The 15240-nt window shown below is 35.5% G+C and overlaps 2 protein-coding genes across 2 annotated transcripts; both read right to left on the bottom strand.

Annotated features, from left to right (window-relative positions):
• Positions 1-9531: 9531 nt before the first annotated feature.
• Positions 9532-12774, bottom strand: LOC136025702 (transcription elongation factor SPT6-like). Its single transcript, XM_065701682.1, has 2 exons — positions 11189-12774; positions 9532-10969 (listed from the first exon to the last, which is right to left on the bottom strand). The coding sequence occupies exons 1-2, from the start codon at positions 12574-12576 to the stop codon at positions 9532-9534; spliced, it is 2826 nt and encodes a 941-aa protein (XP_065557754.1). The 5' UTR covers positions 12577-12774.
• A 34-nt stretch (positions 12775-12808) lies between these two features.
• LOC136025701 (transcription elongation factor SPT6-like) lies at positions 12809-14319 on the bottom strand. The gene is made up of 2 exons (XM_065701681.1): positions 12873-14319; positions 12809-12813 (listed from the first exon to the last, which is right to left on the bottom strand). Exons 1-2 carry the CDS (start codon positions 14317-14319, stop codon positions 12809-12811), a joined length of 1452 nt encoding a protein of 483 aa, XP_065557753.1.
• Positions 14320-15240: the final 921 nt, after the last annotated feature.

The raw sequence follows: 15240 nt of genomic DNA, 5'->3' as shown, positions 1-15240 counted from the left end.
TTTTTTTTAGTTTTTTTAGTTTTTTAGCTTTTTTAGTTTTTTTATTAGTTTTTATTTTTTTTGTAGTTTTGCCTTTTTTTATTTTTTTCAGTTTTTTTTAGTTATTAGATTTTTGTGCTTCCCGCCCCCCCCCCCCCCCCAACTAGGTGTTGGGGTGGTGCGAAGCGCCACCCCAACAGCTAGTAATTGATAATTTACAAAAGATTATTAAATACACCGATTTTTATTTAAAATTAGCCATTAAACATGTGTCTATGAGCCTCCAGTTCCCCACTAGCTGCGGAGAAGAAAAAAAAAAGAAAGACAAAAAGACACCATCGATGTCAAATATTGCGGTTTCAGCCACTTTTTTTCAAGCCAATAGAAGGCAATTCTAATTATGTACTTATTATTTTAATCTGACACTTTGTTTAGGAGTTACGGGGTATTTTAGCTTTTATTATTGAGCTTGGTAGTCCATCATTAGGTTGCTAGCTACTGCTGCAATACGAACAATGCAGCACAAGGTGGATTACGCAGATGAGGGTAGAAAAGAAACCATGGACAATCAATCATGAAAGTCAAGTAGTGTCAGTCAAGCCAGAAATTAAATTTATGAACAAAAACAGAGCTGACAAAGCTTTCAACCTAGACAAAATGGATTCAGATGAGGAGAAAGGCAAGAAGATAAAAAAGGGAGCCGAAAAAATTGATTTAGATAAAGGAAAAAGCAGGCAGATGTTAAGAAAGAACTGGAAAAAAATGATATAGATGAAGGAAAAATACAGATGAAAAAGATTATAAAATTTTGGTCTAAAGAGAAATTGAGGAAAACAAAGCCGATGAAGCTTCATAGATAGAAAAAATGATGCAGATAAAGAGAAAGCGAGCAAGAAATGAAAAAGAAAACAAGAAAGATGATAAATCAGTAAAAAAAATTTAAGGACGAGAAGAAAAACTCTTCCCTAGGCAAGAAATTGTACAGTAAATTCATTAAAATTTGTACATTAAAAATATAAACAGATGAAAGAAAATACAGACGAAGGAGGATGATAAATTTTCAGTCTAAGAAGAAATTAAGGAAAACAAAGCTGACAGAGCTTTCAGAAGTTCAATAAGATGGCAAAATTGTTGGTTTTTCTTCGCAAATTGAGAAACATTTTACTCGTGACCCTGAAACATTTAACTCGTGACTGTTCGGTTTATTACAGAAAAATCCAGGCGTTCTTCGTTCATATAATCTGCCGAACCGCCCGTCAAGAGTTCAATACCTATGCCCCCACTACGAGCAAATTCCCTATTTAATGGTTCCTCATGATTTTCATCACCTGAAAACCGGTTCGCTTTATATATTATTTTCCTATTTTTAGGATCCAAAGTAAAGGGAACGCCCTCAGGTTGACTTCTTATAACTACTCTCTTAGCGTTTTTTGTAATTTTATTGGTTCTCTGGGTCGACGCTTCTTTTAATCTTGATGATCTAGGTTGTTGCGTAATTGGCATTATGTTATTTAAAGCTACATTTAATGAAAAAAAGAAAGAATATCCATAAAATACATGCATATGCTTGGATGTATTTAATCTGGTTGAACAAATTTTTTTAAGTTGACTTGCCAGATTAATAAACAGATCGATTATTTCAAGGTTTTGAAGAAGTTTTTTGCACTTTGCTATTCCTGCTGCATGTTTGGTTTTGTCAAGTTTGATGGTTCGGGCCATTGGACAAAAGTGCAAAGTGAATAATTCCATTGATCAAATTTCACGCGTGTTTTTTTTTTTTTATTATGAAATTTGTGCTATACCATGGAAAGATTTCTCTGTCCTTATTGTTTTCACCCTTCATCATGGAGCACAATCCCTTATACATTCTCCCTTTAACGTGAATCCAACTCAAAACACATCCCAAATCGTAAACGAGTGCTTGCAGCACACGAAGTTGAGGCATTGACTAAAAATTTCCCTTTTGTGACATCTTTCAATTTGTTCGAGATACAATTTGTAAACACATACACCCAGGGACCACACTGGCTATACATGACGTAAGCAAAACCAAGAAGCTATAAAAGAAAAAACTGAAAATAAAGAAAAACTAAAAAACAAAAAAAACTAGGAACTAAAAAAATTTAAAAATAAAAAACAAAAAACTAAAGAAGTATAAAAACTAAAAAAAAGAGAAAAACTAAAAAAAACTAATACATAAAAAAACTAACAAAAGAAAAATTGAAAAAAAGACAAACTAAAAAAAATAAAAAAATAAAAAAAAACAAAAAAAAACAAAAAACTGAAAAAACTAAAAAAATAAAACAAAGGAAAAGGAAAAAAACAAAAAAAAATCTGAAAAGAAAAACAGAAAAAAAAACCTAAAAAATAAACAAAAAGCTAAAAAACAAAAAATAAGAAAAAGAAAAACTAAAAAAGTATAAAAACTAAAAACAAGAGAAAAACTTAAAAAAAATATTAAAAAGTAAAAAAAGAAAAAAAAGTGAAGAAAAGAAACTAAAAAAATGAAAAAATAAAAAACCGAAAAACCGAAAAACAAAAAAATTAAAACAAAAGAAAAAAGAAAAAGAAAATAAAACAAAAAAAACAAAAAAGAAAAAACTGAAAAAAAGAAAACTCATAAAAAGCTAAAAACAAAAATAAACTAAAAACTAAAAAAAATTTAAAAAAAGAAAAAACTAAAAAACAAAAAAAAAATAAAAATTTTAAAACTAAAAAAGGGAAAAATAAAAAAATAAAAAATAAAAAAAACTAAAAAAGAAATAAAAAGTGAAAAAAAGTGAAAACTGAAAAAATTAAAAAATCAAAACAAAAGAAAAAAGAAAAAAACTAAAAAAAAGGAAAAAAAGTAAAAAAAATAAAAGAAAAACTGAAAAAAAAGAAAAAATAAAAAACTAAAAAACAAAAAACTACAAAATAAAAAAGAAAAAACCTAAAAAAGAAAAAAAACTAAAAAAAGGGAGAAAAACTAAACAAAACAAAAAATAAAATAAATAAAGAAAATAAGCTTAAAAAAGAAAAACAAAAAAACTAAAAAAACTAAAAAAGTATAAAAACTAAAAAAAGGGAGAACAACTAAAAAAACAAAAAAATACAAAATATACAAAAAATGAAAAAGTGAAAAATAAAAATGAAAAAAAACTGAAAACTGAAAAAATAAAAAAAAATAAACAAAAGAAGAGAAAAAACTAAAAAAAACTAAAAAGAAGAAAAAAAATTAAAAAAGAAAAAACTGAAAAAAAGAAAAATTAAAAGAACTAAAACAAAAACTAAAAAAGGAAAATAAACTAAAAAACTAAAAGAGATAAAACTGAAAAAAAGAAAAACTAAAAATACTAAAAAACAAAAAACTAAACTGAAAACTAAAAAAAAATTAAAAAAACTAAAAAACAAAAAAAAGCATAAAAACTAAAAAAAAGAGAAAAACTAACAAATTAAAACAAAAGAAAAAAGAAAAAAACTTAAAAAACTAGAAAAAGAAAAAAGAAAAAAAACTAAAAAAAACTGAAAAAGGAAAACTAAAAAAAAACTAAAAACAAAAAACTAACTAAAAAATTTAAAAAAAAGAAAAACTAAAAAAAAATAATAATAAAAATGAAAAAACTAAAAAAATTAAAACAAAAGAAAAAGAAAAAACTAAAAAAGAAAAAACTAGAAAAGAAATAAACTTAAAAAAAACTAAAAAATACAAAAACTAAACAGACAAAAACTAAAGAAAAAGAAAAAATGAAAAGAAAAACTAACAAAAAAGAAGAAAACCAAAGAAGAAAAAAAACTAGAAAAATAAAAAAAAATAGAAAAAAAAATAAAAATAAAAAAACTAAAAAAAGAAAACTAAAAACAGAAAAAGGAAAAAAACTAAGCTCAATGGCAATCATTTAACAAAAAAACTAAAAGAAACAGTTCTCAGTTCTCTTCCATTTTCTCTACCATTCTATATTAATCAATTATTCAATAATACTTTTTTTGAATAAAAAGTATTCAAAAAAATAGGGTCATTTTAAGTTTTATTAAATTGCTTAAAGAGTAAAAAGAACTGGTAATTGGACAAATATTTGAATATATTTTGACAATGGATTAAAGCAATTCGAAAACTTTAAAAAAGAAAATAAAAAGTTTGAAGTTTAGTAGAAACTGTTGAAGTTTCGAATGCTTGCTTCTCAAAGAAAAAGTGCCAAAGTGTCAATTAATGTCAAAGAGAAATTATCCTATAATGTTACCAAAAATTGAACACCAGGACAAAGCACCGGAGCAACACAAAACGAGGCTTGCAGCTCAAAGAGAAAGGGCTAGATGAGGAATGTCCAATTCACGTCAACGAGGGCATGTCAAGGAACCATGAGAGCAATGCGAAACCAGACTTCAGTTGAAACAGAAAGTGAAAACAAAAGGCGTGTCGAGGAACCACGAGACCAACGCGAAACCAGACTTGATGCTAAAAGAGAAAGTAAAAAAAGAAGGCGTGTCGAGGAACTACCAGAGCAACGCGAAACCAGGCTTGCGTCTGATAGAGATAGTAAACGAGCCAAACGTGGATCCAAACGGAACTGCAAAGGCTGATAATCGAGAAGCAGAAGAATAGTGCATGCAACATTACGATCTCCTGGCCGCTTAACCTGTAAACATTTCAAAGAATTAAAAATGAATTCTACAGTTTTAATTTATAATATTTTAAATTAATCATACTAATAATTAATAAATATAATAACATACCAATTATAGTGATTGACGTTTATATATAATAACCAGTTATTCAATTTAAAAAATCAAATTATGTTACAGCTACTCATTGCCGTCCTAGCCGAGTAGTTAGGACGCTAGACTTGAAATTCTTTTTCATTGAGGACAGTGGCTCAAATTCAGGTGTCGCTCGTTATATGGTTTGGAACGGGGTCAGTGGCGTGATTCTATAAGCTCAACCAGAGTTGAACCAGCTCTAAATGGGTACTATTTTTAGGTAAATGGGTATTATTTTTCCCACCAAGTTTCATCCCGATCCCTCCAATCTAAGCGTTTTGCATGATTTTAGGTTCCACCCCCCTCAAACCCCCCAAATGTCACCAGATCCAGTCGCAGATTTAAAGTAAGAGCTTTGAGACACGATATCCTTCTAAATATCAAATTTCGTTGAGATCCAATCACCTGTTTTTAAGTAAAAATACCTCATTTTTTTTATTTTTTTAAATTAACCTCCACCCCCAAACTACCCCAAAGAGAGCGGATCCGTTCCGGTTATGTCATTTATGTATCTAGGACTTGTGCTTGTTTTTCCCACCAAGTTTCATCCCGATCCCTCCACTCTAAGTGTTTTCCAAGATTTTAGGCTCCCCCTCCGAACTCCCCCCAATATCACCAGATCCGGTCGGGATTTAAAATAACAGCTCTGAGACACGATATCCTTCCAAAAATCAAATTTCATCAAGATCTGATCAACCGTTCGTAAGTTAAAAATACTTCATTTAAAATTCTAATTTAATCTGATCCGGTCCCTGATACGCCTACCAAATTCCATCGTCCTAGCTTACCTGGAAGTGCCTAAAGTAGCAAAACCGGGACCGACAGAATTTGCAATTGCTATATGTCACTTGGTTAATACCAAGTGCCATAAAACGAAGGCGAAGAACCACGAGAGTAACGCGAAGCCAGACTTGATGTTAAAAAAGAAAGTAAAAAAGAAGGCGTGTCGAGGAACTACCAGAGCAACGCGAAACCAGGCTTGCGGCTGACAGAGATAGTAAAAAAAGAAGGCGTGTCGCTGTATTACAAAATCAATGCGTGTATAATCGCCTGGCATTCAAGTACTGCCCTTCCGATGATTATAGCGTGAGTCAAGATATTCAAATCTGGACTGTCTGAAATTTGTCCCTATTGCCTTGAAATTTAATGGTGGAACAATGGGAATGTGTTGCGCCTCAGGAAAAGTTAAGCTTTCTCAACCTGCTGCACCGCCAGAGCCATTAAAGACTTTTCTTACTGGGTATACGTCTAAATCGAAGCGGTTTCTATCAAACATCAGTAAATATAACTCATGTTTCCAAATGACGTCGTTTGGGGCCAAAATCAAAGAGCAAGGTCATTTTATGCCTGCATTCAAAGTAAAAGGACAAATTCATCATAGAGCAGGTTCCCTTTTACCATTCTCAGGTGAGCATCATAAATTTTTGCAATCGTACTTGGTCAGTGATAGCAATGCTGAATTGAATGCACGTTGCGAAATTTCTCCCGACGTTGAAAGGACGATCGTTTCCCAGTTCCAACATCTTTTCAACAAAATAACAACGTAGTCCATCTGTTCAAAACAACGATCGATCTGATGCCTACTGATACGCATAAAATTGTTATTTACCCTGACAAAACGCTTACTGGTGAACATGTGCGTAGATACAATGCTCTAACTATCAACGAAGTAGCAATCGTTGTGTTCGGTGATCAGTTCTTACCTCGAGATATTTTTCTTCATAGGCGAAACGCTCAGTTGACAAAAATTGCTGCAACTCATCGATGCTACGATGTCCTACAATATCCCATTATTTTTTGGGATGGAGCCGACGGCTATCACTTTAATATTAAATGGATAAATCCAGTCAGTAACAAAGAAATGGATAAGAAATGCAGCGCACTGAACTATTACGCCTATGGACTAATGATTCGTCAGGATGAAGAGAATTATATTTTAGAATGCCGTCAAAAGTTTCACCAATACATCGTTGATATATATGCAAAGATTTAATCAGAACGTTTGCTATTCATCCGTCTGAATCAGACCAAGCTCTGCTCTGAACAATACATTCATTTGCGAGATGCAGTGGTAAATGACGGTAATACCACTAACGTTGGAAGGATAACGATTTTACCTTCGTCATATGCTGGCAGTCCACGTCATATGCATGAGTATGCTCAAGATACCATTACGTATGTTCATCTCTATGGTCGTCCAGATTTATTTATTACACTTACATGTAATCCATCTTGGGACGAGATACAGCAACTTTTACTTCCTGGACAATCGCTGGTTCATAGACATGACATTACGGCCCAGGTCTTCCGGCAAAAATTGAAATCCCTGACAAAATTGCATAGTAAAACTTGAAGTGTTTGGGCCAGTGCGATGTTGGTTGTACTCAGTGGAATGGCAAAAACGAGGATTGCCTCACGCACATATACTAATATCGTTGTTTAATAAAATTGCTTCTAATGAAATTGACGATGTGATTTCCACTGAAATACCTGATGTAGATGTCGAAAGGGGTTTACATGACATTGTGGTAGAAAATATGATACATGGACCTTGCGGTGAACGTAATGAAAATTCACCATGCATGGACAAAGGAATTTGCTTGCACAGTTAAAAATTAGCACATATCCGCTGCGTATGCATATGTTGTATATCCGTAAGCTTTACGCAGTAAGAAATTATTACCTTGCATACATGTTGCTGGGACGCATAGCGCTAAAGCAACGCGTGGCAGGGGTATTACAACCTGTTGCAAACACCTCCAAAAAAGCAAGCGGTGTAGCGAAAATAGCTTTATTATATTCATTACTAGCTGTTGGGGTGGCGCTTCGCACCACCCCAACACCTAGTTGGTGGGGGCGCTTGGCGCATCGAACCGCCTTGTTTGAAACTCCTATATAGGAGACTTACCGTTCTTTTTGTATATTGAACTTACCGTTCAATCAATTAATAATTTTATTGACCCATATAAAATGACACAAAAGTGTCCATTTGGAAAAAAGGACAAAAAGAGAATAGAAAAAAAGAAAAAAAAATAGACTATGATAAAAAATACTAAATAAGCGCATTATAATATGGGTGGCTACGGTCAAGAGACGAAACAAGTTTGGCACGTCGTTGGTCCCCAGCTACAAATGGATCAGTAACACCATATAGTTACTTAACTTTGCGGTTACGAGCCCAGAGAAGAAGACTTAGAAGATACTTTGGATGCTTGTAATATAGCTTACGGATTGTCCGTAGATCATTCATGGTAAATAGCTTCCAAAAAGGAGCTAGGGTTAGGACATGAGGGATTGTGTAAGCGTTATAGAATCTAGCCAAAACATTCTTGCTGTAACGTGTTTTAGAATGAACTAGTCGGCCATGAGCTGTTTTAGCCTCCGTGCTGAAATACCCAAGTAGTGCTGCGCTGAACACGTACTTTTCAGGTCAGTACCAAGGGATGAACCCAGATAAGTTAAGGGTGACGAAAGTTCGATGTAAGAATCACCAAAAGTGACTGTGTTACTACCAGAACCTGGTCGCTTAGAATTGAACTTAATACATTCCTACCGGATTGAAATCTATACCAATATCGCTATACACCACAAGTAAATTTGAAAAATTCTTCTCTATTGAGGCCAGGGTTCTATTCAAATCAAGAATATCATCAGCGTAGTTCAAAAGCGATAGGTCAAAGCCACGAAAAACAAAGCTTATTTCAACTTCCTTCTGGGCATCGATAACACTGTTGTTAAATAGCGGTGGTGAGGTTACAGAACCGTGTAAAATACCTTTATGTACGGGAATGGACATGTCAATTAAATCAGAGTTTTTACCAGAAAGTGACGTAACATTTAATCTCCGATACATGTTTCGAAGGGTAGCTATTACGGAACTGTCCATGCCACGAAGCAGAGCTGATAGTAAAAGTTATGGGTGGATTCTAGAGTCAAAAGCCCTGCTGATATCATGGCCGGCAAGAAATAGTGGATCCTCAGACGAGGCGGTTTCGAGAATAACATTTGGATGGATTGAGTGGAAGTGCTCACGGCTACGAACTTTTTTAAAACCGAACTGATATTCTGGCATGGAGCAAGTCTGATTAAATATATTTATCACCAGGGATTCCATTAGCTTGTACAACACAGGAGAAACAGTGATTGGGTGGTACGACTGGCAATCGGTGTTATCTACCCTTTTTGAATACAGGTTTTGGTGTAATGACCCCGGTACAAAAAGCATCCGGAACTTACTGACAATTGAAAATCATTTGATAGAGTAGTTCTAAATGATTTATAAGGGACAGGAATCCGTGAACAAGATGCATAACACACTAGAATGTTTCTTCTTCGGTTTCAGTATCGCGTGGCGAGGATCATACAAAATTTATTAAAGATATAACTAAAAAAGAATTAAAAACGGCACGGAAGCTTAGAACCAATAATTAGTTCAAATAACTAAACTGACGCAACTGTCACATTATAAAACAGTGATACCAATATAAATGATGCCTTTCTTTCATCATACAGTGGAGTGGAGTCCCTAGGTCCATTGGAGTACCACCCTGACGAGGAGTCTGTCTACCATGTTCTTCCAAGAGTTTGCCTTCCTGGAGTTTTTGAGCCATTACGAGCATCATCATATCTTGGCGTGACAGCGCCTCTTGGAGTTTAGGTTCTCCTTGGGGTAGTTGCACCTCCACTTTTAGCTCATTCTATAGCAGCTTACCTCCGGTCTTCCACTCCACCTCCACCCATCGTAATACGTGGTTGCACAGGCACAGTTGGTGGTATTTGCATTGGGACTGTTGGTGGATAAGATGACGGAATCTGTCAACTTGAAGATGGATACGACGGTGTCCTTGGATTCATCCCTCCATTACTGTAACCAGCTGCGACAGGGGCAGTGTAGCGTGGAGTTTGAGAAGTATATGGTGTCCTGAACGGTGTTTGACCAGACGGAGTATACGGGGTATTTACTCCAAAAGCAGAGTAGGCACCAGGTGTTTGTGTTCCAGCATAGCCACTCACTGATCTTACTTCTGGAGTCTGGTCCCCAGCTTGGGGAGTCCGGGCTTGTATTCTTGGCATTCTATCCTTGAAATGTTCTTTGAACCACACCAACGTTTGGTTGAAAGTGTCAAATAATTGACCTCGGAGCCGGAAACCTTCAGGTGTTACCGTTATATATTCGTGAGCTAGCTTGTCTCGTGGCATGTATGACAAAAGAAATTTCCCAGGGAATTCCTTCGAGGGACATAGAAGATAGTTGATTTTTCCTGGATTTTTCTTTTTCTCTTCTCTAAGATATTCGTCCGTCTTATCTCGCTCCTTAATGTGAGTATTCTCCAGTAGAGTAAGGTTAAAGTCCTTGTAATATTTATAGTCTATAATATCTCTAGCATTGGCAGCTAGTGGGTTCACATGTCGAGCAATAATTTCGTCCAAATCTTCAAATTCATCATCGCCAATGCGAAGCACTTGACCAATCGAGAAATCGTTCTCTTTTCCCTCCTCTTTTACATCAATATGTTGATAAATACCATCAGTGACTTTCCACGTTACAGTCAAATGGTTAGATCCTTTGCTTGATGGCCTTACAATAACATCACCCTGGTCAAATAAGGCCATTTTTTCTTCGGCCTCTTTATAGCTTATATTTTGAAAGTTTGGGTGAACAATAACCCGCTTTGTATAAATTTGTCTAGAATTGGCTTTTCTGAAATCTTCTTCTTTTGTCAGATCCTTGTTTTCTGCTTCAGTATCGTAGTAAGGATCTCTTTGAGGTTTCCAAAAATGATCCTTATCCACCAAATCTGATGTTTTAGAGGTACAAATAATTTTGAATTTTTCCTCGTCTACTTTCATGATTCGCGAATAAATCAGTTGGCCAGGCTTCACTCGTTCTTCTGGATTTGTTCCTTCACTGTCAGATAATGACTTCACTGGAATAAAACCTGATATGCCATTATCCATACAAACTTGAATACCTTGAGCTGTGCCTTGACAATCACCAGCATCAAAATGACTCCAAACCTCAGATAGATCTGGATAATCATTCTTGGAACAGAACGGACATTGCCATAAGCCGGTTTCTTCGTTACGTACTGGTTTGGCATGGTCCAAATGCTTGCGCTGGGGTTTTCTCCGAGTAAAATTTGTCAAAATCACTTGAACTAATTTTCCTCTATGTAGAATATCTGGAGATTCTTTAATCAGGAGCTGAAATTTCTCTTTTGTGTCAGGAGGTCTATACGGCTGTCTTGGGTCCTTATATCTATTATTCAACTCCTCTCTGATATCATAAAGAGCTATCAATTTGTTACCAAAACTTTGCCTCTCCAGTTCACTGGCAAAAGCATCCAAGTCCAATTCTTTGAGCTTTTCTGGGTCCTGTAAAATGTCAGCAATAGCATCCCCAGGGTTAGTATATTCTTCTTCGTATTCAAGGGCATCCATTGCCATCTTCCTTGCCCATTCATAAGTCTCGGGATGAACTCTAGTGCCATCCAACACTTCTATGCATGTTTTAGTACTATCACTAACTGAATTCATGTCGATTTTAATAAATCCTGCACAATTCACAAACACCTTTGGTCCCATATGACAGTGAGTGACGAGCTGTGTTCTGTTTTCAAGTCTTTGATTTGTCTGCTTCAACATTTTCATCAACGCTGTAGCTTTTCTTGGTCCCAAACCACAAACAAACTGAACAATGTAGGATGTATGTGGAAAGTTTATTGCTCGATTTATGTCAACACCAACTTCATTACTTCTATTAATGAACTCATAGTACAAGACTTCTAGAAGTTCCTCATCAGAGAGTTGATCTTGCAACGGATGATACTTCAAACAAAGTATTTCATTGTCAGGATTGCAAAGCTGAGAAAACTCCAAAAGAGGATCCTGCAGGCGCCTACCAAGGCTAACAGCTACTCTTAACAATTCTGGAAATTCACGAAACTCCATCTCTGCTTGCTTGCTCACAGCATAAACCTTAGCCATACTATCATCAACCAGTTCAACATTTATAGCTGGAAACTGCTTGTCATCCACAAGCTCTTTGACAACGTTTTTTATATCTTCTATCACACGTTCAGCCTCCCTACTCTCTGAACCAACACAGATGACGTGAGGTTTCTTATTGAAAATAAAATCTTTCAATCTAGATAAGTCATTTAACTTTCCACGTCTGTCTGATTCTTGATAAGCATCTCGTCTCTTTAACAAGTGCTCAAATCGAATCATCTCCTGAGCCTCACCATCCGGTGAAAGCATTATGCCAAAAGAAGCAGAATTAAAATCTGGTACATAAGCAATAGAGAGAACTCGGATACCCTCTTTTGTGTCCCATTCATTTTCCTCTTCATCTGGAAATCCAGTGTGATATGGAGCTATTTTCAAGATGTTGGAAAGCTTATGAGAACAAGCCCGAAAAATGAACTCGTGAGCCTCCTTAACCAATAGGGTTTGGAGCTCCATTGTAAATGCTGGGTACAGCATCTTTTGTATACATTGTTCAATTGCTTCGCCTCTGATTTTGTTCCATTCTTCAACCTGTCGACTAAACTCACCTCTAATATACAATTGCTTTATTTCTTCTAAGTAACTGGGATTTGTTGTCCCCTTGATATTATGCTGGAATTCCACTTTAATGAGTTTGTCCGTCTCTCCTGACACCAGTTTTAAAAATTGATCATCTGTAATTGTGCGAATTGGTTTGTCTTTTACATACTTCAATGCATACAGGGGGTGGTTTTCATCAATCGCTTTGATTCCATCTTTGGTAGGCGCAACGTTAATACTTGCACGTTCATAGAAAACTTTACGAACGCAGTGGCGAACCAAAGGTTCCCTTGCCAACTGCATGGCTACCATATATTTAGCTGCTCGCAAAGCATCCTTAGGATCTGAAAATCTGCTATTACCAAACTCCGAGGCGCATTCAATGGGATCCCCAGGATACTGATCCACTTTATGTCGTTGATAACCATCACGCAGATTTTCAGCAAATTGCTCAGCTGTCAGACCAAATCTTTTGGCCAAGCCGTCAAGACCAGCACGCCTGTAGACTGAATAGAGGTCATTCTTTCGCGCTTGTTGAACCGTCTCATCCTCATTAGGAAGAAGGGGCTCATCCACCTCCTCTTCTATCAGTTCATCTCCTTCTTCACCATTTTCCATGCTCTCTTGACGACGAATTTCACGCAACTCTATCCGCCTTTTATATTCTTCACGTTGCTTCTGGCGGTCAGCTTCTTGCATGAGTGGCACATCGTCTCCGTAATAAAGCATAAAATGAATGTAGTTATCCTTGATCTCTTCCGGGGATGATGCGTCCTCAAGTCTTTGTATATCTTCATCCTTTAATTTTCGCATGCTCTCGTCCAGAGGCTTATCCATAGCAGCCATAGTTTTCTCCTCCTGGTATTTTCGCATTTTCTTAAAAAGTTTAATCACGTTATTTTTGCGATTTTGAAGCTGACACCATTTTTCGTCAAACTTATAAATCCTCCAGAGGTCATTAATATCAAAAGCCGGATGCATAATCTCTTTGCGGTAGAAAGCAATAAAAGGTACTTCAAGATTTTGATTTCTCATGTGATCCAAAGTCTTTTTGATCTTTGGAAGTACGTCATATTCAACCCCAAGCCGCCGTCGATATTCAACATACCAGTCCTGGGACGACACAGGAGATTTCAAGAAGGCCTCTCGATAAATCCATTCAGCCTCTTTATCCAGTTCACTCTCACTAGCTGACGTCACAGGAGTCATTCGTAATTGCATTCTTTCAGGCACGTCTGTCTCTCGCACTTGGAAATCAAAATCAGTGAAATGACATCTCTCGAGTTCAGAGGGTTCAAATACTTCGAATATAGACTTACGAGTTGTTTTCTTCCTTCCAATTTTCTTTGTATTTTGCCTTCCACCATCTTCTTCATATTCAACGTCTGACTCCTCTTCCTCTGCCTCCTCGTTACCCATAAATTTGTCAAAGTCAAAGTGGACGCCAAAAGTATCTTGTGCAGTTTGCAAAGCATGGTCGGTAAATATAGGCCTTTTCCGTCTACCATCAATAGGCTTTCCTTCATCGTCAACGATAAAGTCATCAGTATCTGACTCCTCTTCTGCCTCAAGATTCTCTTCTGCCTGTGGAAGTCGTTCATGGCACTCCACATTCTCTCTTTCCTGATCTGAGCCTTCAAACAGTTCATTAGCAACTATTTCCCTTCCATCACCTTCTTCTTCCTCTGATTTGTCATCTTCAAGACGCTGAACTCTTCTAAATTGTTTCTTCCTTTTGAGCTTGACTCCGAGATTTTTCTCAAGTAGCTCGAAATCTTCTTCCTCAAGGTTATCGTCAAGCTCATCTTCTTCCCTTCTTCTTTTCCTTCCTTTATAGCTACCTTCACTGCCCCTCTCATTCCCACTCTTTTTTTCTATTTGTGCATCGTCTATTAAATCTTTAAGCTTTTTTCGAAGACGTTCATCATTGTCTTCTTCTTTTTCATCATCACTTTCTTTGACACCTTTCAGTTTCTTTAATCTCCTTCTTTCAAGTTCATCAAGCTCCTCTTCATTCTCACCCTCTTCAACCTCAGATATCACAAAGTCTGCCATTGTTGCCAGAAGTCTGCCAAAGTCTGCAAAGTCTGATTTTTATAATGGTAAAAGGTCTTTGTAAAAACCTTGAGTTTTATTTTATACTACTATTAATAAATATTTCAGTTACTGTGAGACAAGATTCGTTCTTTATTATAATTATTTTTGCTTTAAATAGGTTGGAGCAACTACTGCAAATATGATTTAGAGTTCGTTCTTTACTATGAAAACTTCAAAGAATCAGGCGGCTAACTAAATCAAATATACGTCATAGTTTACTATTTACTTTGATTAGGTTATCTTTACAGAAATGATACGATTAAGCTTACATAATTCCAGTTTATAATTAAAAACAGGAAAAAGCCTACGGTTTTTTTTTCTTTGGAATAATCAGAGACAAACCTCAAGTAATCAGGAAGTTAGCTAAGTTCAATATATGAAATGATTCGTTCTTCGAAGGTTTGTCTCTTAATAAAAGGATTTTGAGTATTTTTTCGTTGGAAATATAGGACAACTCTATAGAAATCTGTATTTTAGGGGTTAAGTAAAATAATGTTTGGTTCCCGAAGACAATTACAACTTTGAACCGACATATGAAATATCTTTAGGTTTACTAATCGAGTTTGCTAATTTAAGTTTACTAATTGATTTTATTTAAGTTTACGGGTATTAGGCTAGTTTCAATTCACAAATCAAATTTATTGTTAAAATTCCTAAGAGAATTACTACCTTTTACATACCTATATCTACATACTATTTATAATGTTAAAAATAGCACTTACTACAACAGTATTATAGAAAAAGGATTTTTGGTAGAAAATTGATTCTTCTAATAATGTATATCTTGTCGAAAGATTACTGTGCATAATTATTGTATTCACTCGTTACGTCATATATGGTTATAGCTGTACAATCATAACGTCATTCATCAAGCTTGCA

This window comes from Artemia franciscana, chromosome 4 (assembly GCF_032884065.1).
Source record: "Artemia franciscana chromosome 4, ASM3288406v1, whole genome shotgun sequence".
NCBI classification, from domain to species: domain Eukaryota; kingdom Metazoa; phylum Arthropoda; class Branchiopoda; order Anostraca; family Artemiidae; genus Artemia; species Artemia franciscana.
The sequence above is the reverse complement of the archived record's forward strand: the minus strand, read 5'-3'. Positions and strand labels throughout refer to the sequence as shown.

Excerpts from the sequence above, each read along its gene's own strand:
- LOC136025701 (XM_065701681.1), bottom strand. The coding sequence starts at position 14,319 with ATGGCAGACTTTGTGATATCTGAGGTTGAAGAGGGTGAGAATGAAGAG.
- LOC136025702 (XM_065701682.1), bottom strand. The coding sequence starts at position 12,576 with ATGGTAGCCATGCAGTTGGCAAGGGAACCTTTGGTTCGCCACTGCGTT. Across the intron at positions 10,970-11,188 it reads GATGGCACTAGAGTTCATCC|GGACCCAAGACAGCCGTATA; the intron begins CGAGACTTATGA and ends TAATAGATATAA.